Source organism: Electrophorus electricus, chromosome 24, assembly GCF_013358815.1.
Source record: "Electrophorus electricus isolate fEleEle1 chromosome 24, fEleEle1.pri, whole genome shotgun sequence".
NCBI classification, from domain to species: domain Eukaryota; kingdom Metazoa; phylum Chordata; class Actinopteri; order Gymnotiformes; family Gymnotidae; genus Electrophorus; species Electrophorus electricus.
This window is the reverse complement of record NC_049558.1, coordinates 9,313,070-9,336,126: the sequence shown is the minus strand read 5'-3', so window position 1 is coordinate 9,336,126 and position 23,057 is coordinate 9,313,070. Positions and strand designations below refer to the sequence as shown.

Genomic DNA, 23,057 nt, shown 5'->3' with positions numbered 1-23,057 from the left:
CTTTAAACACTTTTAGAAATTCTTTAAGTAAATTCTTGCAAAATTTGTGAACAATAATGTTGGTGAATCTTGTTAGGGCTAATCTTATTGGAGGCAACAGAATAGCATCACAGTACCAAATTGCACTTATAAAATACTACAGCATTGTTGTGCAGCAATAAAGAATCTTAAATCTCAAATCTTTCAGTTATTTGATTCATTAAACTCTCTAATTCCCCCCCCCCCCCCCATTCATAGGCTTTGCAGCATGTCATACAAGGCAGATTTTGAACTACAGATTTCTTTACAAACTTCATATTTAAAAGATATTGTCCAATACTATTAATACTGTTGTTGCTATTTTGGGGGTCATTAAAAGACATGTCACTTGGACTTTGAAATATCTGGGCATGACTGTCTGATATTGTGTGAAATTTCTAGCATGAAAAACATTAAATATGATCTAACAAAAGTAGATATATGGATATTTGACTCTGCTGTGGGGCGGGGGGGGGGGGGTAGATAAATTCAGAATGTTTCTAAACACAGCATGCTTCCATAGAGAGTTCTCTACATACCCACCAAAATGCCCATGCTACTCTCTCTTTCTCTCACTTCTCTTTATATTTCTCTTTCTATCATATACACACAAGCATACATACATACACACAATTTTATAGCACCTTTAACGTATTAAATGTTTCACATTCAGGCATGCCAAGCCAAAAAATACACAAAACTGAAAAAAATCTTTGTTGATTACAATTAAGAATGGCAGCAGAAATTTATGAGTAATGATGTATTTATGCATTAAATTTAACACGAAAGGTGCTAGCCAAACAGTGTGTTTTTCATTTCCTTCAAGAACCTGAAAGGTATCTAGCAATAAGCATCCAAAGGTAGTCATGCCAATTTTGAAAGTCCCAGTACATACCATCCAGGTTTGTAAAGGTAGCAGATGAACTAAGAAATGGTGAGGGGTAAAAAACATACAATCATAACATACAGCTAAAAGTATCAATTACATAGTAGGGACGGAAATTGGACAAAATGACCAGTTTGGGATTGACCAGATTAGCAAATACCAGTGCACAAGGATGTTTGCAATTCGCTTGGTTATGATGTGTCAGATTTTCGAAGGCTGAAAAATTATTTGTTTTAGATAGCTATACATTAAAACTACCAGTTTATTCACAACCCCAAAAACAATATCTCCACTGCAACATATTTAAATCAAACCCATACTGGCCCAAACAGCTAAAAATTTATATTAGACTATACACATCTGCTGGCTTGTTAGCTCAGTTTATTATATAAACAATATGGCTACCTCTGATTATGGCAAATGGGAATTACTGTACAACATTATGACTGTTTGGAAGCTTTTTGATGGCTGCTCTGGTAATACTGGCATAAAAATAAACCAAAAGCATAAAGAGGCCAAGAACTAGCATTGTTTTTAGGTGGTAAAGTTAATAGCAAATTGTATACTAAAACAAGCAGTATTAACACAAAACTAAAAACTGAATTATGATTCTCTATAAATGGGTCATTCAGGAAAGTTATTCTCAAGTCAAGTCATGATCATTCACTGGAACCCCCTTTAAGAGCATTATTTGGGCATTGTCAAAAACACTGCTTCATAAGATTTCAGTCTCTACATATATCTCTTAGATTTACATAACAGTGTAATATTGGTATATCTAAATTCAGCATAATCACAATGTGCTTGAAGACCTTGAACAGATGGAGCAGGATTTAATTGACAAATGACCAATTATACCCTTTAAACATGCATGTTAGTGAGGTCGGATGTGTTGTTTCTATGCAAGTAAGATGGATGTAAGTTTTACTTCAAAAGCAATTGCATATTGTTTTATATCCTTAGTTTTTTATTGTCACCTTTTTTTCTTTCAATGAATTGTAGGTTCTGTGGTTTTGGTGCAGCATATGAAATCAGTGAAATGCAAAGACCCCCAACCCCTTCATTAGCTCCTCAAGCACCCTCAGCACCCCTGAGCTTGCAGAATTAAAATAGAAGCCATAGCACTCATTCCCATAGCCGCTCCCTCTCCCAAGACTGAGTCCCTAGCCTCAGTCTGCACCTATATGAAGCATCCAGAGAGGGGCACTGTAAACTGTATCACACCTACCATGTGAAAGGTCCGCCACAGTCAAGATATACGAAGCACATATAAGACACAAAGCAGGAGGGATAAAGAGATAGAGAGATGGAGAGAGAGGGACAGATTGAACTCATAGCACACGCACTTTACGAGGACATCAGAGCAGTGGAAATCAAGTGACCCTTGATGGATACACACACACACACACACACACACACACACACACATATATATATATATATATATATATATATATATATATATATATATATATATATATATATATATATATATATATATAAAATGTGTGTAAATATATATATATATAAAATGTGTGTCCCTCCATAATTTATTTTGTATTTACCATTATAATAGTCCACCCACAAATTAGACAAAACAAACAAAAAAAGAGTCATACATGTTCAACAAAAAAGGAAGAGAAATAAAAAGCACAATTTTGACAGCACATTGCTGTCTTTTGAAAATCTGCTTTCTGAACCCTGAAAATGAAGGAAAGTGTGAAATTCGTCATGCTACTTTATAGGCTACCAGCAATATTTCACTGGCTATCATAATTAAAGACTCAAAAACCACTTCAGATTACTAACCATCCATTTACTTACCCAGAAGGTAAAGTTAAGAACAATACAGTTGTAAAATGACTTTTTGAAAAGAAGCTTAGCTATTTTGAAGGTTCATAAATCATTCACACCTCACAATCCTTAAATTAATAAACACAGAAGTGAACAGGAACTCTTACTCCGATTAAAGTAAGAATTAAAAACTAGATCAGTATGGCAGTTGTGCTGTTCTTAAGAAATATATTTTTATTGTCCTTAGTGAAATGGACAAACAAAAATGAATGTAAGTATAAATCACAAAAGCAGATGTTAGGAACGCCCTCCCCCATTTGTTGGTTGTACCTCGCCTCCTTTCATGTTCTTCATGCTCACGTCTCCCTTCCCTTTCTTCCCTTTCTTTCCTTTCTTCTTAAGGCAGGTCTTCTTCACAATGCAGAAACAGCAAGTGAGGATAAGCACTACTGCAACGATGGAGATGGCAATGATAGCCCAGGAAGGCACTGTGGAGGGAGGCGAGAGGTGCCGAGAAACAAATATTCACCAAACTGGGGTTTAGTAAAATTGCTATTATATTATTTTATGTGTCAGTATAGAATGGGACCAGGAATGCAGCCGTCCTGTTAAATGTTGCTAAGCCTACACAAAACAATAATTACACACAGAAAGAATTAGTCTCTCATTAAGATTTATGACCATTATTTTTAATTATTAATTTTTTTGCTACTTGCTTCTTTTTAATTAACAAGTTAACTCTTCTGACCTGATTTTGGGTTGGTCATGTGTTTACCAATTATGCAGTAAGGTCTTTGCTGCTGTATTTATTAAAAAATCTGTCAGGTGAGAAACAGAAACTCAGTAGGTAATCATGGGGAAAGGTGGGAAAACCAAGGAAACAAAAATCCAACATCGATATAGTAAGGAGAAATCTGGGAGACTTGATGGTGCAGTTATCTTAGAGAGCTGAGTAGACATTATTGGTGCTAGTGGGGCTGGGTAAAGCTGTAGTCTCTGGGGATGCCAGTATGGACTTTACAGTTTAGAGAACGATTGGATGAGGTTTGGTAAGTGGCATGTGTGTTTTAAACATTATCTTGGTGCAGGGTGGTCTGGGTTGCCAGATTTCATTGTTGAGCCTTCCGGAGGTGTCATGAGCTTAATTCAGCAAAAATCAGACTAAGGGAGGTGCCTAACTGATGACTCAGGTGAAGAGCTGGCAAGGTACTGAGATCTAAGACATTAGTATGAGTGAAGCAAGTGAAATGCGCCCTATTTGAAAATTTGAATTTGTCAAAGCCATTGGGATTCAGTGCAATTTCTTACTGAAATTGAGTATTAGGCAAACAGAAAAAGTATGTTACCATTCATGTTAATACAATTACAGTGGAAATACTTGTCAACTTAATTCTGCTCTCTGGAAACTGAGGCTGGATTCTGTGGATTTCACTGCTGAATTCATAATGAAGTCCACTAGGGCTATTGCAGAGAAAGGCAAGGTTCTTAAGGCTATGCAAGAAGTGGACTTTTAGACAGATCTCTGAATGCAAGAACTAGAACCCAATTAGATAAAATGTGCTTTGAAAAGCTTTAGTAACACTGATATAGTCTGAAGAAAAATGCGATGTATTGCATCATTATGAGAAAAAACGTTGAAATGGCTTTAAAAACACAGATTACAAAATTCCACAACTTACATGGAAGTTTGTCAATCTCATTGAGGAACTTGTTCTTGATGTCACCAAACACATCATTCTTACTAACAGGCCCTTGAGACTCAGTGGCATTTTCTGCTGTTGTGGACAGGAGCGGAGCCTCCGTGATGGCACTGGCACCAGTGGGCTCTGGGCCCACCATGGCCTCTGGCTTCTTCTTAAACAAATTCCACTTCATACTTGATGAATAGGTCACACACAAAACCTGCAGAAATGCAAAATATAGAAAAGGCATGTTGTAAAATGCATTTGATTGGCTAGCAGATGTATAGGTCTAAAATTGGCCAGGACATTACCCATAATATATGGAACATTTAGTCAATTTTGAAAATGTTATAAAATTCATTATTGGATCCTAAAAGGGCTGCCAAATGTTTTTATCTTGAATAGCTTTTCTATTGAATCTCCCCACATAAAACCTTGTTTGAACTCTGACTCCTGACTCATGCACCTTCATGCTTGTCCACTGTACACAACATAAATTCTTTTCCCAATAAAAGGCAAGTCTATCTTATACAAGACTGCAAAACCGCAGGTAGAAATAAGTGGCAAATTAGTGGATTAAACTTTGCTGTCTCACCAATTATTCTGTATCAATTGTTTTACATGAGAAAGGATGGCTTCAGATTTGGGAATAAAGCAAAGTACTTGCATCAGACCTCTGAGTGAATAAACTGAGAGCCACAGAAAATATAAATGGGAAAAAAACTTCCTCTGAGTCCATTAAAAGTACCTTAAGCGACTTTGGGTGTAAGAAAGATGCTATATAAACTTCTTAAGTATACTACTGGGGTAAACAGAAAAAGCATCTGTTCTCTTCATCATTGTGAAGCCTGTCTTTACCCACCCCAAAATGCGAATAATGTAACGATGCTGACATTTTCTAAGGATAAGCCATTTTATTATTCAAGGTCTAGGTCCTATTTGGAAATGTATGGCAGGAGAAGCAGCTTATGCCTGTTTTATCCAGTCTGCCATTGCAGGAGACAAAGTGGCTCAAAATCAATACCATTAAAAGGGCAGAAAGCAAACTGTGAAAGATCAGCTAATGCAGATCCAAGTGCTGAAGCCATGGTAAGTTTTAGACCTTAAATCATTTTTAGCCCCCTCAACTCTCCTCCCCTCACATAAGCATGCATTATTAATTTTAATCACCAATAGTTCTCATCCATTAGATACCCACTGAGATAAAGCGGTACTAGGACCTGGGAGAGGTGTTGCTGCCATAGAGCAGCCAAGAGCCCTGAAACCTGAACTACAATTTGAGTCTGAAAGATTAATGTTTGGGAAATATGTGGCACTATTACAGATCGATCTGCATTGCTTTGCTAAAATCTCAACCAGTTTGTGTCACACTGCGTGAGACAGAGAGTCTCTTTCAGAGAGAGTTGCTGAAGACTGTGTAACTTCAACATAAAAGTAAAGAAAATACATAATTTGGATGTTCTTTACAATAGTCTTAAATGAAATCACGTTAGTGAAAATACCATTACGCTAAAGAAGAGGAACCCTGATGATTGATGAACAAATGCAAATGTATCATTACTTAAAAAGCAACTTTTGCATTAAACAATGCAGCATTTGGGGTGGGTGTTAATGGATGGCTCTTTTTCCTTTCTGAAATTCTCCTATTTATATATTTCTAGTGATGCTCCCAGTCTTAAATATGAAAAACTTATATAAATAAATAAATAATTGTTGATTCTTCATTTTGTGGATGTCACAATTATTCCCTCCCAGCTTCCATGTTCCATATTTTCCCTGTCTTGTGTACTTTAGTTTTAAGAGATTACAGCAGTTAAGCTATTTAGTGTTTTAATTTTAATAAAGTCTCCAGTCATGTTAAAATGACAGTGTGCAGTTGAATGTTAATACTCAGATTACTACAGGAGTTTACATTCTAATTTAAGTTATTTTTTAATAAGACAAAGTTATTTGCTTTTTCTTTACTGATGTCTTGTTCTGTTTTTCATTCTAATTTCAAAGTGAAGTGAATTGACTAATTTTGCTGAGGATCTGTGTTTAATAAGATATGTGATATGCTAGCTGTTATGTAGCAAGAGTGCACTTTACCTGATTGGGGGTGTTGCTTATCTTTTGAAACCAGTTTTAATTTAATAAAATCTGTCCAAAAATGTACTTTGAAAAAAATGGTCTGTTATTCTTTTTGTAGTGCTATATTTGAAAATGGGGAGATCAGTTTGGTTATACTGTTTAGTAATGAGCAAAATGGTATTAAAAACCAGGATGGAAAAAGAATCATGATAAAATTGTGACCATAATCCTGCAATAAATAAATAAATAATAGATAGATAGATAGATAGATAGATAGATAGATAGATAGATAGATAGATAGATAGATAGATAGATAGATAGATAGATAGATAGATAGATAGATAGATAGATAGATAGATAGATAGATAGATAGATAGATAATAAATTGTGATCTGATGTTTTTACCATATCACCCACCCCTAGATTCCACTGACTCTGAGTCTGAGCAAAAAGTCATACTACTCTATAAGTAGGACTGTGAACAGACTTCTCTTGTATACTGCTCTTGAAAACATATCAGTCCAGTTTCCTAACCTATAGCCTAAACTGATGTAATGTATCCTGAATACAGACAATATTATGCATCTTACATAATACATTTAACTTTAACCTTACTTAGTACATTTATTGAACCTGTAGCAAGTATTCAACACAACCATGTGTGTGAGAAGGAGAGCATGACAAAAACTGAAAATTGTAGGCCATTTTATAGCTATAGAACTGCAAATAATTTTGTAACTGTTCCACAACCTTGCATTCTGTCTGACCATTTCAAATGTCTTATCCAGATATATTAAAATGGCTGATGACATTAGAAAAAAATTATTTTAACATTCTTTGTCTTAAAGAATAGGCTTGCATGAAAGTTTATTAGCATTTATTTATTTTTGCTGAAGTACTAATAATAGTAAATAGATAAAGAAAGAACAGGATGATGGCTTGGTCAAGACAATAGAAGATTTGGGCTGAAAAAAAGAAAGTTATCCTAGGTGCTGGCAATATCAAGTACAATAGTTTTATTACCACTGGCCATCACCAGGAACACATAAATTACTTGGATAAGAGAATCTGCTGAAAATGTACAGGTATCAATTAATGATATAGTTCCATTTTTTTTAACACAAATTATAACATTAATTCTGAAAACGTTCTACATATGAAATTGTCAAAAATAAAACAAATCAAAAGAAGAGAGATCCAATATACAAAACAGATCAATACTAACTATCCTCTGGTGCCTGAACTGGACCAATCAATCTAACTTTTTTTTTTTTTACTGAAGCACAGTATTTGTTTTTTCCTTTCCTTCTTCCTCTCTAGAGCATGTGGACTGAGTGCCTGTCATGTTTTGCCCTTCCTTGACATCACAGTATGCAATGTGGCTCTTCTGTTTTTGTTTTTGTTCTGTTTCCAGGCAATGACTGCCATGTGATTTAGGTTTGATTGTTGTCTTTGCCTTGTCTTGTGTAGGTCTTGTGGAGCTACACAGGTTGAGCCAGGTCTTGGACAGTTTCTCCCCTCAGTTCCCTTATGAGCATGTTCCGGATCACTGCTCTCCTGGGCCAGATTACTGCCAGTCTCCCCACCTAATCCAAGTCAATCCTCCATACCCACTCAATGCCATTCCTCCAGCAGTTCATCAGTGTCTGCCCACAGTGGATCAACACAGTGGTCTGCCCCTCTCCTGTGACTGTCTTGCTGCCTTCAGAGTGCATCTTACCAGCATTCTTGTCTCATGAACCTGAGGCTGTCCCTCCAGGTCCTGCTGAATCTGATGTATACCCATCTCCAGAGGCTTTTAGCCTTCCCAGGCCTCATTGGCTTTTCCCCATGCCTTACTGTCTGGGGTCCTGTGAAGTGAGTGGACTACAAGGCTTTAGAAGAAAATACCACTCCACACATGAACCTGAACCCATCCCAGAATCAGGTTCTGCTCCAGGAAGTCCAGTCATCTTGTCCCCAGTCATTGATCAAGCTTGTTCAAAAATCAGCAGTTATGTCTGCTCCCATCGCCAAGTTCCTAGTTTAATCTCCTTTTAGCCATATGTCCTGCTGCACCCTGCTGTCATGATAGTTTCGCTGTGTCCATTTCCTATCTCATTCAGTGTTCTGATACAGTTCTCATTGAAAATTCACTTTCAGTGGACTACCAGTCTGGTTTTAGAGAAGAAGCATAGTACAGTCTCTGCTGTTACACTCTTAGACAATTTTTCCTCACCATTAATACAAAGAAACATTGTGCAGTCATTTTTTATCTTTCTAATGCCTTTAATTCTGTTGAATATTAAATACTTTTAAAAAGTCTGCAAAAATATTGGCTTCGACCACACAGATTAGAAATGATCTCTCAGGTAGACAGTAATCTGTGGCCCTTAAACTAAGTAATTCAGAGCTACTACTGCTAATTTAGGGGGACTATAGAAAAAGCTAATTGCAGCAGTAACACCCAGTCTCAAAACTGGGTGTTCCAATCAGCAAATATGTGCTTTGACCACTGGAATGAATGGAGTGATAGTCTTGATCACTCTGCTTCAGGGGATGATGGTCTCCCTTACAATGCAAACACCACTAGTGGTGTTATATGACTGAAGGGCAACCGGAGAGTGGACTTTCTAAGAAAAGATGCAGTGCAGATCTTCAAGTCAAGCTTGCAGTGCATATTTTTTGAGATACCCAATAAAAAATAAAAACTTTTCAGTCCTGCGTAAATATTTACTGACTTTGTTAGCCTCATGGCTAATGTCCAGTAATTATGTAATTACCAACTCTCAGCAGTATTTGTAAAGCAAAGTATCTGTTGCCTGCAAAGCCTAATTGATCACATACCAAAAGGCAATTCTCCTCGTACAATCTTTGCTAGTGTGTTTATACCAGCAACCCCACACTTAATTAGGATTTGGATTACACCATTCTATAAGAGGTCATTTAAATATGTACAAAGGCATTTCAAGATCAACTACACATGTTTCTACAACACCTGGGTTTCTTTTTTTTCATTGCAGGTTTCAAAGCTTCCCTTTCTCCAGGATTACTGTGGATCCTTCCAGCCCCCAGAAGAAGATGTAAGAATCTCCCATTCCCATTCATATAGACAATCAAGTGAACTTATATCTCAAACAACAATGTTTATATTTTGGCATGTGTTCAGTGTCTTGGGTGTGGTGTCTCAAAACATTCTTGGTGATGGGATAGGTCTCTGTCGTCATCACAGGGTCCCCCAAGGTTCGATTCTTGGACCAGTGTTTAATATATTATTGGCATTGTCTCTGTCACCAATTGTATACACTTATATGCTGATAACACCACTCTGTATTGCTTGGCTTCTGCAGTGGACAAACTGCATTTAATGCCTTAAAATTGGTGTTTTGGAATCATAAACTAGTCTTAAATGCTGACAAAACTAAATTTATGCTTTTTTTCTAAAAATCTGATGGTATCTGACATTGAAAGAGTTAATGAATATAAATACCATGGCAAATGGATAGATAATGTAAACACTGTATTAACAAGCCTATTTGTAAACATACACAAAAATTAGGATTAATTTATTGAAATAAAATGTATATCCCACTGCATCCTCAAATAGAATATATAATTAACAATCACCTTACTTTCAAAGTACAACACCATATCCAGCCTCACGCAATACACTTTAAAGAATCAAACCATTGTGTGAACAATGGTTGTGAGTCACATAACATTTTTGTTTAGAGCAACTTACAATGCCTTTCTAAGTCAGTAAAATCCTGAACAGGGGATATGTGAAGATCCTAGTTGTAAATTATGTGTGGGACCTAGGACACTGATGCACATTTTAACAGCTTGTAACATTAGTTTGTCGAAGGGAAGATATATATGGATGCAATGAGCTGCTTAGCTCATTAGCATGTTTTTCGATAATAAGAGCAAAGAAGTTAACTTTTGATCTTGTACGAACAGTAAAATGATTAGGTTTGTACATAAGGGACAGTGTATTGAAGAAAAAGCGCAGTCTACAAATATTGGTAGATTGGTTGAAGTGCGAGATTGAACTTGGTAGCAAAAATGTAGTTAAAAAAACCCAAAAACTATGGATCCGTGAGTGTATTACTAAAAGCTGGAAATGCTACTGGATCTGAAAGTAAGCTGATTGTTTATTATATATTCCATTTGAGGATGCAGTGGATGAAGCTTTCCAAAAGGAACAAATTGAAATATGCAGAGTTTGTGGATGAGGTGAAATAATGTGAGTGGCTTCCACCATAAGCCTAGTTGATACTGCCCATAACATTCCTCCCAATTCAGTGTCTATTGTTATACAAAGAAATATACAAATACAGTGTTCATAATATGACAGACCACTTTGTAGACAAATGTGTTTGCATGCTTCATCATTTACCAAAACAATGTACTCATGATATGAGGCTAAATTTGATCTTAATCCAGGTTGTAAAAAATTAACCTCTAACACCAAATCTATCTTGGTCTAACAAATATGCATTCTGCAATCAAAACAGTTGACTAAGGTAAACAAATTTCTTCACTTGTAGAAGGTATGCCACTCAAATTAAATTATATAGCACTCATACAAGCTAAACAACAGTTGGTCTTAGTTTCCATTGGAATACTGCAAAGTTACTGAGATTTACACTATGTAGATTTTTTTTTTCTGCTTAACATTTATGATGACCCATGAAATATTAGATCAGTAGGCTGAAACTGTCACACATTATCCAGATGACTTTCTAATCCTTAAACTTTGGCCAATTCGCTGTTCTGCTTATTCACTCAGATGCCTACCTGTAAGGGTTGGTGCCAGGCTGAGGCCCCCTCTGGCCACCAGAGGGAGGCCTTGAGTCAGGCATGCCACTAATCAGGCTTGACACCCAACAGCTGGGCTATACCTTATATAAGCCCTGTGACCCAGTCATTCAGTGCTGGGTCTTTGCCAAAGTTCTGAGCCAAACTCCTAGCCTGTAACTTCAGGTATTGAGTCTGTGAGCCCATGTGCTACACCTCACTTCTTGTCTGCAATGGTGTTCATGTTTTTACATGTCCCCTCCCCTCTCCAGTATTCCCCCTTGTGCTATACCTTACTTTTGTGCTGTGAAGGTGTCTGTGTTTTTACACGTCCCCTCCCTTCTCCAGTTTTCCCTCTCAAGTCTGTCTTTTTCCCAAGGCTTCCCTTAGTCATTCAAGTTCCTCCCTGTTTTCTGGTTTTGTTATAGTTTGGTTTTCCAAAGTGCATCAGGGATGCCATTTCTTCCTGTGGTGTCATTTGTTCTCCCTTTGGCGATTGAATTCCGCACTGCGGTGGCCGAGAGCAGATGGAACCCTACAGCGCTGATGGCCACTTTCCACCGGGGCCTCAGCGAGGACCTTAAAGATGAACTTTTCCACCATGATACTCCTGTCTCTCTTGACGACCTGATTGATCTGGCCTTGCGTATTGACAATCGTGTGCAGCAGAGGTGCAGAACACGGGGACCAGAGATCAGTCGAGGCTGTCGCGGAGCTCCGTGCACCCTTAGCCCTGTTCATGTGCATGACAAGCACATGAACACCCACTTTTCCCAACGTGAATGCGACGCTCGGATGTGAGAAGGGAGGTGTCTGTACTGTGGGAGCTCGGGTCATCTCTGCCCAGCTTGTCCTGAGCTCCAGGGAAAAGACAACATCCGTCAGAAGAGGGAGGACCTCTGATGGACTTAACCAGTCCTCTCCAAGCTCAGGGGTTGTTCCTCAGTACCACAATGGCCTTGGGAATGTCTGAAACATGTCACCAAGCATTTGTGGACTCTGGGGCCGCAGGCAATTTTTCTCAACACTGGGTTGGCCAACAAGGTAGCCCTGCCGCTGGTCGCACTGGATGAACCCATGGCCAGTCCCTTGAGCCAGGGGTTGTTGGTCATCAGAGACGTCCAGTCACGTTGCAAGTCGGAGCACACAGCAAACACATTGTACTGTTTGTTATCCATGCTCCCGACTTGCAACTGATTTTGGGTACCCCTGGCTTCAGTGACATAATCCTCAGATAGCACCGACCGGCTCAGCTAGTCTGTCATGGGGTTTGACATGTCAGACCTCCTGCCTGCAGCCACCCAAACCCCGGTCTGGGGCTGCTCGCAATCCCATGGTCTGGATCTGTCTCAAGTCCCCCAGGAATACTGGGACCTTAGGGAAGCATTTAGCAGACCGGCCATACCACATGGTCATAAACCTCCTCCTGGGCTCCAGTCCCCCTAGAGGTTGCTTCTTCTCTCTTTCAGGGCCTGGGAGGCAATGGGAGAATATATCCAGGAAGCCTTAGTCCTAGGATTCATTCGGCCATCTGCTTCCCCAGCTGGTGTGGGTTGGAGTGGGGGGTTTTTGGGGGTTTTTTTGGGGGGGGGTTTGTCAGGAAGAAAGACTGTTATGCACCTGTATAGACTACCGGGGCCTTAACTAGGTGACTGTCAAGGACCGTTATCCGTAGCCCCTCATGACCTCAACATTTGAGACACTGCAGCAGGCCTCCATTTTTACCAAATTGGACCTGCACAGCATCTACAACCTAGTGAAAATCCAAGAGGGAGACGAATGGAAGATGGCATTCATCACCTCCTCCGGACACTGCAAATACCTGGTTATGCCATTTGGGTTGATGAACGCTCCTGCTGTCTTCCAGTGGTACATCAAAGGGTCCTAAGGGAGGCCCTTGACAGATACGTGTTCCTCTACTTGGATGACATCCTAATATACAGGCAAACGGTAGACAAACATGTCACCCATGTTAGGTGGGTCCTCCAGCTTCTGCTCGAGAACCACCTCTGTGTCCAGCTCGAGAAGTCATTGTTCCATGCCCGTACCATCTCCTTTTTGGGATTTGTTGTCTCCCACAATAAATTGTGCATGGACCCTGCCAAGGTGCAGGCTGTAGAGAACTGGCCTAGACCCACCTCAGTGCGTCTGGTCCAACGCTTCCTGGGCTTCATGAATTTTTATCGCAGGTTCGTTAAGAACTTTAGCACAGTTGCAGCCCCACTGATCGCGTTGACCAGGAAGGTGTCGGGTTGGTTCTGCTGGTCCACCGAGGCCCAGCAGGCATTTGATGAATTAAAATGCCATCTGATCAAGGCCCCTATTCTGCAGCTCCCTGATGCCGAGCTTCCGTTTGTCATTGAGGTGGACGTATATGAGGTGGGCGTTGGTGCAGTTCTGTCCCAAAGGTCCGGAGAGGACAAACTGTATCCCTGTGCTTACTTCTCTCGACGTCTGTCCCCAGCAGAATGAAACTATGATGTGTGCGATTGCAAATTACTGGTGGTCAAGCTTGCGCTCAAGGATTGGAGGCACTGGCTGGATGTTCTCTCCCACGAGTGGTAATCCTCACTGCCTTCTACTCCACCCTCGACCGTTATCCCCGGGGCCTGCATCGTAGTGCCAATCCTGTGGGGGATTGAGAAGGTAGTACGTCAGACTATCCTTACTGAACCAGACCCGGGTGGAGGCCCAGGATGACTGTATGTCCCTACGGCGGTCAGAGTTCAGGTCCTCGAGTGCAGAAATGCATCTCCCTTTTCAGCGCACCCAGGAGACACACGATCGCTTGAGTTTCTCTGTCGGCGGTTTTGGTGGCCCTGCATGGAACCCAACATCCAAGCGTTTGTGAACCCCTGTTGCACCTGCGCTCAGTGCAGGGACCCCAGGACAAGGCCCACTGGCTGTGCCTTTGCGTCCCTGGTCTCAGCTGTCACTCAACTTTTATTACAGAGCTGCCCCCATCAAGCGGCAATACGGTGATTTTGGTGGTGGTGGACAGGTTCTCCAAGGCTGGCCACTTCTTTGCACTGCCTAAACTGCCATCTGCAAAAGAGACAGCCAAGTTATTGCTTACCCAAGTGGTCTGTCTTCATGGCCTGCCTAGCGACATCATGTCAGACCACGGGCCTCAATTTACCAGCCAATTCTGGGGTGCCTTCTGTTGGTTGTTGGGGGGCAGAAGCTAATTTGTCCTCCGGCTTCTACCCCCAATCCAACAGCCAGATCGAAAGGGTTAATCAGGACTTGGAGTGCACCCTCCTCTGTCTGGCCTCTTCCTGTCAATCCTCTTAGTCCGAGCACCTATTATGGCCGGAGTTTACCCAGAACTCCCTGTGGCACTCCTCCTTAGGCATGTAACCATTTGAGTGCTAGTACAGGTATGCTCCACCCATGTTTCCCGACCAAGAGGCCAATGTGGGTGTTTGGTCTGCTGAGCAGATGGTCAGGCGCTGCCACTGTGCCTGGTGATGGGCATGCAAGGCTCTTTCGTCTGCTGCTGCTGCTCAGAAATGTGACAGCGACCAGCACCGACTTATCAGCCTGGGCAGCAGGTTTGGCTATTGGCCAAGGACCTGCCTTTGTGTGGGAATCCATGCAAACTCGCTCCTTGGTACATTGGGCCATTCAAGGTCCTTTGCTGCATTAACCCTGTCTCTTATTGCCTTACTCTTCCCCTGTTGTTGAGCACAACATGGGCCCCTCTGACATGGACAAGCATCTCTTGGACATCCAGTGGGGTCCAGTGTTTGGCCTTTGTGCTACACCTCACTACTTGTCTGCATTCGTGTTTTTACACGTCCCCTTCCTGCTCCAGTTTTTCCTCTCCAGAGGCTTCCTTTAGTCATGCAATTTCCTCCCCATTTTCTGGTTTTGTTTGGAAAGTTTGTTTGGTTTTCCCCAGTGCATTGGGGTTGCCGTTTCTTGGTGTCCTTTGTTCTCCCTTTTTCCACACTCGTTGTGGTGGATTAGTTTTTTCCTTTTGTTTTACCTGATCTAACTTCTGCACATAGGCCCACCATTGTTAGTGTGATTGCTCACCCAGTAGGCTGTTGGTGTCCACCTAGTTGACCTGGGTTTTAGCCCACCTTTACACTACCATCATGTGTTTTCAGATTCTTAATAAACAAAATATTGCTAATTTTATTTTCTGAACTACTTGCTCTTTTTTTACAAGGTCTAAGGACTAATATCCCTCCCAATTCAATGATTGTTGGTCAAACTGTTATACAAAGAAATCTACAAATACAGTGTTCACAATATGACAGACCACTTTATAGACAAACGTGTTTGCATGCTTCATCATTTACCAAAACAATGTACTCATGATATGAAGCTAAATTTGATCTTAATCAAAATAGCAGGTTGTAAAGAATTAACCTCTAACACCAAATCTATCTTGGTCTAACTAATGCATTCTGCAATCAAAACAGATGACTAAGGTAAACAAATTTCTTCACTTGTAGAAGGTATGTCACTCAAATTAAATTATATAGCACTCATATAAGCTACACAACAGTTGGTCTTAGTTTTCACTGGAATGCTGCAAAGTTACTGAGATTCACACTATGTAGGGTTTTTCTTTATTTCTGCTTAACATTTATCACCCATGAAATATTAGATCACTGAATAGGCTGAAACTGTCACACATTATCCAGATGACTTTCTAATCCTTAAACTTTGTCCAATTCGCTGTTCTGCTTATTCACTCAGATGCCTACCATCATGTGTTTTTTTTCAGATTCTTAATAGCTAATCTACTGCTAATATTATTTTCTGAACCATTTTGCTTTGGTTTTTTTCATATATATAAGTATGAAAAACATTTTACCACAAGAAAACACTCCTCGAAACAGCACTCCTCTCTGTGTTATGCATGTATTGGCATGCACCTAGAAAGAGAGAAGTGTAGAATTGAACAGGGGTGCAGGATTGAATTGAAATCCAAAGATTTGGTTGGGTTAGCAGCTATAATGGTTATCTCTGAGTCAGTCATGAATGTCTTGCATTATGACATAAAGGCAGAACAGGAAAGAAATAGGATTTAAACATTTAAAACTGATCAAAAATATTTTACAAGAGTATTTGTGTGAATTGGTTTACTGCAAATTTGCTCTTATTTTCCCCAAATGCACTACTCTGTCTGTGCAGTTTCAAGCTTTAAAGACCACTCATTTACATATAAAAGTACTCCAGGCATTTTATATACTGGCATCATTACTTCTTCGATTATGGTGATTGCAGTGCAAACTCTTAAATCCGCCATCACTAATCATGTAGCAAGGATGAATTGTGATCATGTGACCATGCATGGCCCAGGGCATTTTTTTTCTCTGCTATGCAAGCACCAGAGAGTAAGATTCAATAATTAAAACTGCAGTTATATTAACAAGCATCAGGAATCTACCTCTAGCTAACAAATGTAAGCCAAACCTCACACCATAATTTATACACCAGCAACTGATGCCTTGGCAGTTGGTAGGGCAACAGTAGCTAAACAAGAGAACACGTTTGTTTTTGACTTTGTTGGCTATATCTAGAAACAGGTAATTGGGTATAAGGTAAATAGGTGTGTTTTTATTGTATTTTATATTTTATTGCATTTTCATTACACAATTGTCTTGAATTACCTTAGGGAGGTTAAAGGGGCTAATAGAAGAAATATATTACCCTGTTACAGTAGAAATTGTACAGGGATGAAAACAATGTTGCAGTAAGTGGATAGGCAAGCCATACTTCTTTTCTGTGTTTATAGTATGCGCTCTATATAATATATATATATTACATATTCCTGTTGAAGTACAAGTGAATCCTCACACAAGCACCATCTTTTCTGTTTAAAAGCGAAGTGTCAAGGTTCTGAATTAATTTCTGTCTCTATGACCAGTGAGCAATTATGTTGTTGTTATTGAACACCTTAACCATAAACTAATAGAAAAACAAAATGGATAGTAACCACTGACATCAATGTGCCTTTGTCTTGATGGAAAAGTTGAAGAAAGCACATAACTGGAATGAATGGGGAGTGTTCAGTAAACATATTAGAAAGATGGTAGAACAGAATTTGTTGTTCACTTCAAGATTCACTTTAAGTCCAGTAAAATGCAAGCCACTGGTGTGCTCAAACTGCTTATGTAAAGTATCCTCTTATATCTTTAATTGCAAAGATACTGGCAGAGACTCTTACTCTGTACTCAAAGCAAAGTGAGCTCTTTGTCATTTCTTTGTTTGTCAATAAGTAGTTATTCACCAAGTTCACCCGATTGAAAGTGTGATCTCTGCCTGAATATCAAACATTATTATTGACCTTTGACCAGTAACTGGGTTGTTAATACTGCTTAAACTACTGTAATTTATTACTGGTAAGTAATAGTAAAATGACATTATGTAAATGGCTTGTTTTAAAACTCTATTCTTGTAACAGAAATGAAAATTTAGGGCAAAAAATAAATCTCAGAATCATCCAGTGTAAGAGTAAAAAAAACCAAAACAAAGCATCTTCCAAAAGCATTAGACAGGTGCCGAAGCTTCCAAGACTGCTGCTTTCCTTGCATTACAGCAGCTGCTGTTTTAGGAGGGTCACTGTGCTTCCACAATACTGAGTGAGTCAAGACCATTACCACAGGTGGTCTTTAGTAATTAACCAAATTAACTAACGAGAATAAACTGGCATCACCTTAAGTCTATCCCCTCCTCTCTCAGATGGCTGTAACTGAATGCAGTCTGTCTTGTTTGGCCTGATTTGTCTGTCTCTGAGGCCAGCTGTAGCTGCGCAGAACCATGGAAGAGAAAGAGGTAAGAGTAAGAAAAAAAATTCTAATTCTCCAAATTCAAAGAAATGAAAAATCTCAGCATACATCATAATCACTTATTGTGACATCTGACTTTTTGGGGGGGTTTTTTCACCCCATATAAGAAGGTTTTATGTGATTGTCCACGTTTATTAAAATCTAGTACTCATATTTTATCATATACATGAAATGAAATCAGCCATGCAACATGGCCATAGTCTCTCTGCAGCATTGTTCACTTAGCACAATAAAAGGTTCAGATTTGGACACCCAACCATCTGGAAATCATATGACTCCACATTACATTGATTAGTTGTTGGAAGTACTAGTGGAAAAATAGGTAGTCCCTAGAGACCTATATGGCTTTTAGCATTCCACCCTCTGAGCACTCACAAATGAATCACAAAATATCTCATAATGAAAGAGTGTTTACTAGGATATGATCCTTATCCCAAACTCTTCTTGTATTATCCACATTCAAAGTCAAAGCCTAGATTAAATGGCTAGAGTAAATGAAGCTCCTACAGTTTAGCACAACTATTAAAATAAACTCTCTCTAACTATTAAAATAAAAGTAAAATAAATCCTTAACAGTCAGGGAATAGCATTTGTCCTTGGCAATGTCCCTTGCCTGTGATGCCCAGAATACTGCATAAGAATCTTGTGGAGATGAGTGGAAAAACTAGAAGTAAATCCCACTCCCTCCAACTCTAGAATCACTCAACATTTCATTTGTAATTTTCCTGTGAAATCAATGAATCCATCCATCCAACTTTCTTTGAGTTTCTTATTAAGAATTCCAATAAAGCATATATTGATGATTTATAACTTGCGACCATCAAAACTTTTAAGATGGTGTCATTATGAAAAATATATTCTACATTGTATTCTATATGTTCTATACTATTTAATTTTCATTTTCTATTATGAGGTTTTAATGAAACCACTAACAGAATCAGTGCTTAAAACTGCAATGGTTTTGTTTTTTTATTAATACCATATGAATATAAGTGCATTATCAACAGAGGTAAACTACATGGCTTTTCACTGTTGTTCCTTGGTGCAGAGAAGGTTGTCAATCCTCACCCCCCTCAGGGTAAACACAGCAGCTGTCAGCAGGGATGGCTCACTGGAAATTATCCAGGGTACGAAAAAAAAAAAAAACAAAAAAAAACAGATTCCATGTGCCTTCCCACTTGGCTGTCAACAGCTCAAGGTTGCATGTAACCCAGGTTGCATGTAACCCAGACCTAGGATCAAATAATCTTAACAATTGCTTGTACAAAAAAAAAAAAAAAAAAAAAAAGGATGCAGGGCCAGACATGCATGAAGGGGGAAGCTGCCAGGATTCTAATTTGTGCTGAAGTTGACAAACATAAAGACTGCTAAGATCTCACAGTGCTCCTGGGACAAGCACCTTGAAACACTACTGCAACACTCGCATGGCAAAATAATCAGAGCACCGTATAGCACCATCTAAAAAGCACTGCACCACATCTACTCCAGTTTAGTGAGGGCAAACATGCTTCTCTTTGCTGCACACAAAATGCTTGTATAGAAAACAGTCCATCAGAATGTATCCTTCAAGACAAAAAAGACTGTTAAATCAATAGCTAGAGTGTTCTAATGAAGTAACTCCCTATTCTTTCAGTTTCTGATGATGCTTTCTTACAGCATGATTAAGTAATAGCCAGTGCTGTCCCATATACAATAGTACAATAATGTTACAGTATAGTACTGCTGTACAATTCTGTGTACCTCTCCTCATTTCTGTCTTCGTGGAGCGAAAATAAAATTAAAAGCTTTACACACCTGTCTGTAATGTTCTTCTTGGTCCTATTCCTATTGTGGGCTGACCCATTCAGTGACGAGGCACTTAAGGGTTAAATGTTTCAGTGCTGAAGCAATGTCTTCTGTCTCTCATCAGCCAGAGAAACTGCAGTCACCCCCCCTCTACTCGCCACTGCAGCACTCTCTCTCTCTCTCTCTCTCTCTCTCTCATTCACATTCACACACATTCTCACACACACACACACACACACACACACAGAGGAGGACGCAGGGCCACACTCCTCTTCCTCCTCCATCCATCATGCTTTCCCCTCCCCTCCTCTCATTCTCCAGCTCTCTCTCACTTTCGCTCTCTTCCACAAAGCAATTCCCTCCTACCCCCAACCCTCTCTTCTTCACCCCCTCTTTCCTTCCCCCTCTTCCTTAATCCATCTCACTCAGCTGTCTGATTGTAGATGCTGCTCACACAGTTCTGATTCTATTTTCTCTCTCTGGAACCTCTCCTACAGTAGTGGTTTATCAGAGGAAATAAATAAGCAAAGCTTACTCTTCCATTTTTGCCCTTTGGCTTTGATTTCTAAAACAATGAGAACATAGTTGGGTGCGTGAATAACAAAAATAAAAAAATGCACGACTGCAGTAACCAAGGACAGAAAGAGAAAGGGGGAAGGGGATTGAATGAAGAAGGCCTAAATAGAGGGGGGCAGTAAAGTGATGAGGAGTCGAGACACTGCATCTTGCATGCTGTTGCACCAGTGAAAGAGAGAGAGAAATAAGGAGAGAGAAAGAGATTCTTGAGATGTTCACATTGTTTTAACATCTGGTAAATAACTGATGAAACATTCAGTTAGATCACAACTCCTGTCTTTTTTTCTTTTTTCTTTTATTTTTTACTACAGTTCTACCATAATTTACTATTTTACATCATCCACTAGACATCTGGGATTATCAAAGAAAAATTATAGTTGAATATTTCAGTGCTGAAGTCTTAAAATCATTTGTACTTTCAAGGACATCATCAAATGAAAAACACCAAAACAATCTCTGGATAAAGACTGACCCCTTGCTTTGTGTGCTGACACATTCTCCCTTGTCAACTTGACAGCTTTAGTTTACAGTATGTCAGTGAATTGTCTGTAAATACTAGTCCCCCAAATACAAACATGTGCCTATCTACAAGCACTGGAGAATTAAATCAATGCAATCCCAATCAGTCTTAATTAAAGTGAACAGAATGGTCATTGCAGTGTCACCATATAGCTAAAAGACAGCTGCCCTATTTACACCCAGACTTTATTGATATTTATGGACAAGCTTGTATGTTGTAAACCAGTCCATTTAGTTAATTTTTTTTTTTTTAACTATCCTACATTGTCACTAAAGTCCCTTATACTTAGGATGACATTTTGCATTTTTTTAATAAGAACTGGTTAATGTCTTGGCAATTCACATGTCAGTGTAGTTTAGTGATTTCTTCTTCTTCCCTTTTGTGGATTTCTTTGGTATTATAAGTAAGTCATTGGCTGTCCCCTTGTGGTGATATAGTCTGTAAAGTACTGTTTGAGGAAGCAAAAAACCAAGCATGGTTGGTGTATCTCTGTCCTAACCCTATTGAGTATTTCAAAGTGCTATTAGTATGCTCATTCTTTTTTTCAGCCCCATCATATTGTGGTACTGTGGTATTTCATAGATATGAAAAGACCATAGTTGTATACTTGTAAACTTGGACCATATAAGCAATATGCTATAGAACAGTAAGTATTTTGTTAATCAGGTATCTAATGGATCTTCATGCCATTTGTTTTCTGGGACTGGGTTTGTTTTCTTGGTCTGTATGTATACAATGATACTATTTTACACTTTTACCTTTTTTTGTTTACTAGTTGCTGCATTAAACAAGAACATGGAACATTCAAGTACAAGTGTTGTAAATGAGATACAAGTTTACCTGTCAAATTATACACTGAGTAGAAGGAGGATAGAAGAGTAAAACAACATATTTACCAAGACATTTCCTCAGTGGAGTGTAAAAAAGGGACTGATTCTCAAGACAATTGGTCAGAGGAGGATGGCCCTTTGAATTTTGGTTCTTCTCAAGGTTTCTTCATGTTTTAGAGAGATTCTTTGCCACTGTTACCCTTGGCTTGCTCACTGGGGGCTTGGAAACAGACATGGGTAAAGCTGCTTTGTGACAACAGCTGTTGTAAAAAGTGATATATAAATAAATTTGACTTTGACCATTAGCCTTGTTGCAATCAGGGCAGAATAAAAAATCTGATCATTCACTAAAGACATGGTCCCAGGTCTCACAGTCCTCAAGACACACACATGGGTTCTCTAACAGCAGAGCTGCTGCAATAGCCCATGCTGAAGCAGCTAAAGCATTAGTCACATTACTAAGAAGGAAATAGATATGAAAGTACAGAAAGCACATTTTGAAGCTTCACTATACACTCTGAATATAAAGAAATATAATACTATACGGCAAAGACTGAAGTATTGAAGTATTATTAACGGCTATGAGGAGTGATAAGCTTAATCAAAGGCTTGCAAGCAAGGTTGTTTTGGAGCATCGGAGTGCACTAGAGAATACATAAAAAAGAGAATACATACAAAAACATTCACAGCCACACATTAGCTTTCAAATGGATGCCAGATCCAGAGGTTTCTCTTTTAAATGATCTTCAGTCTTCACCCATAGCACAGTTGCAATCAAATGGATTGCCCTTTCAACATCCTCAAAAGTGAAACATCTCTAAAAGAGAACTTTCTGAAGAGGGAATCACTACAGGATATGATTCCTTCAGTTGGATGCTAGAATATATTTTAGCCATTATACCCCCTTCCTGACCAAGAAAGCTCCACAGTGGAGGAAGAGCAGCACAATAGTTCTTATCAAAGATGAATGATTATTATTATTATTAAATTATTCACCTGCCCAACCTACAGGTATGCCTTATCAATGTGACCTGTGACAAGAATAGTGACATCAAGACAAAAGTATGATTATCTTAGAAAGGTTCATGACTTGAGGTGAAATTATCACCACAGGGCTCTTGAAATATGATTGTTTCAAGAATTGCAGGGCCTGGAGTCCATCATTTCAGAATACATTTGGGTTGAATTTGATAGAGAAAGAAGAAACTGACCTCTTAATGAAGTGGCTAGGCCATAAACCAGCTGAGTATGTGAAGCGTATAAGAGCTGTGCATGTCAATGACCCCAAGAAAGCACTCAAGATGGCAT

At 39.2% G+C, this 23,057-nt stretch overlaps 1 protein-coding gene across 6 annotated transcripts in view; it reads right to left on the bottom strand.

Moving 5' to 3' along the window:
* Positions 1–23,057, bottom strand: part of syt2a (synaptotagmin IIa) — a 57,586-nt gene that overhangs the window by 16,177 nt on the left and 18,352 nt on the right. For 2 of the 6 annotated variants that reach the window (XM_027030048.2, XM_035522449.1), the window contains exons 1-4: positions 19,833–19,950; positions 17,906–17,997; positions 4,378–4,600; positions 3,029–3,186 (exon numbers count right to left, since the gene is read on the bottom strand). In XM_027030048.2, coding sequence (XP_026885849.2) covers positions 3,029–3,186; positions 4,378–4,600; positions 17,906–17,997; positions 19,833–19,881 — 522 coding nt within the window. In that variant the 5' untranslated portion in view covers positions 19,882–19,950. Of the gene's footprint in view, positions 1–3,028; positions 3,187–4,377; positions 4,601–16,060; positions 16,122–17,905; positions 17,998–19,832; positions 19,951–23,057 lie in introns of those variants that run through there. The other 4 variants (XM_035522451.1, XM_035522452.1, XM_035522453.1 and 1 more) reach the window with 4 other exon arrangements.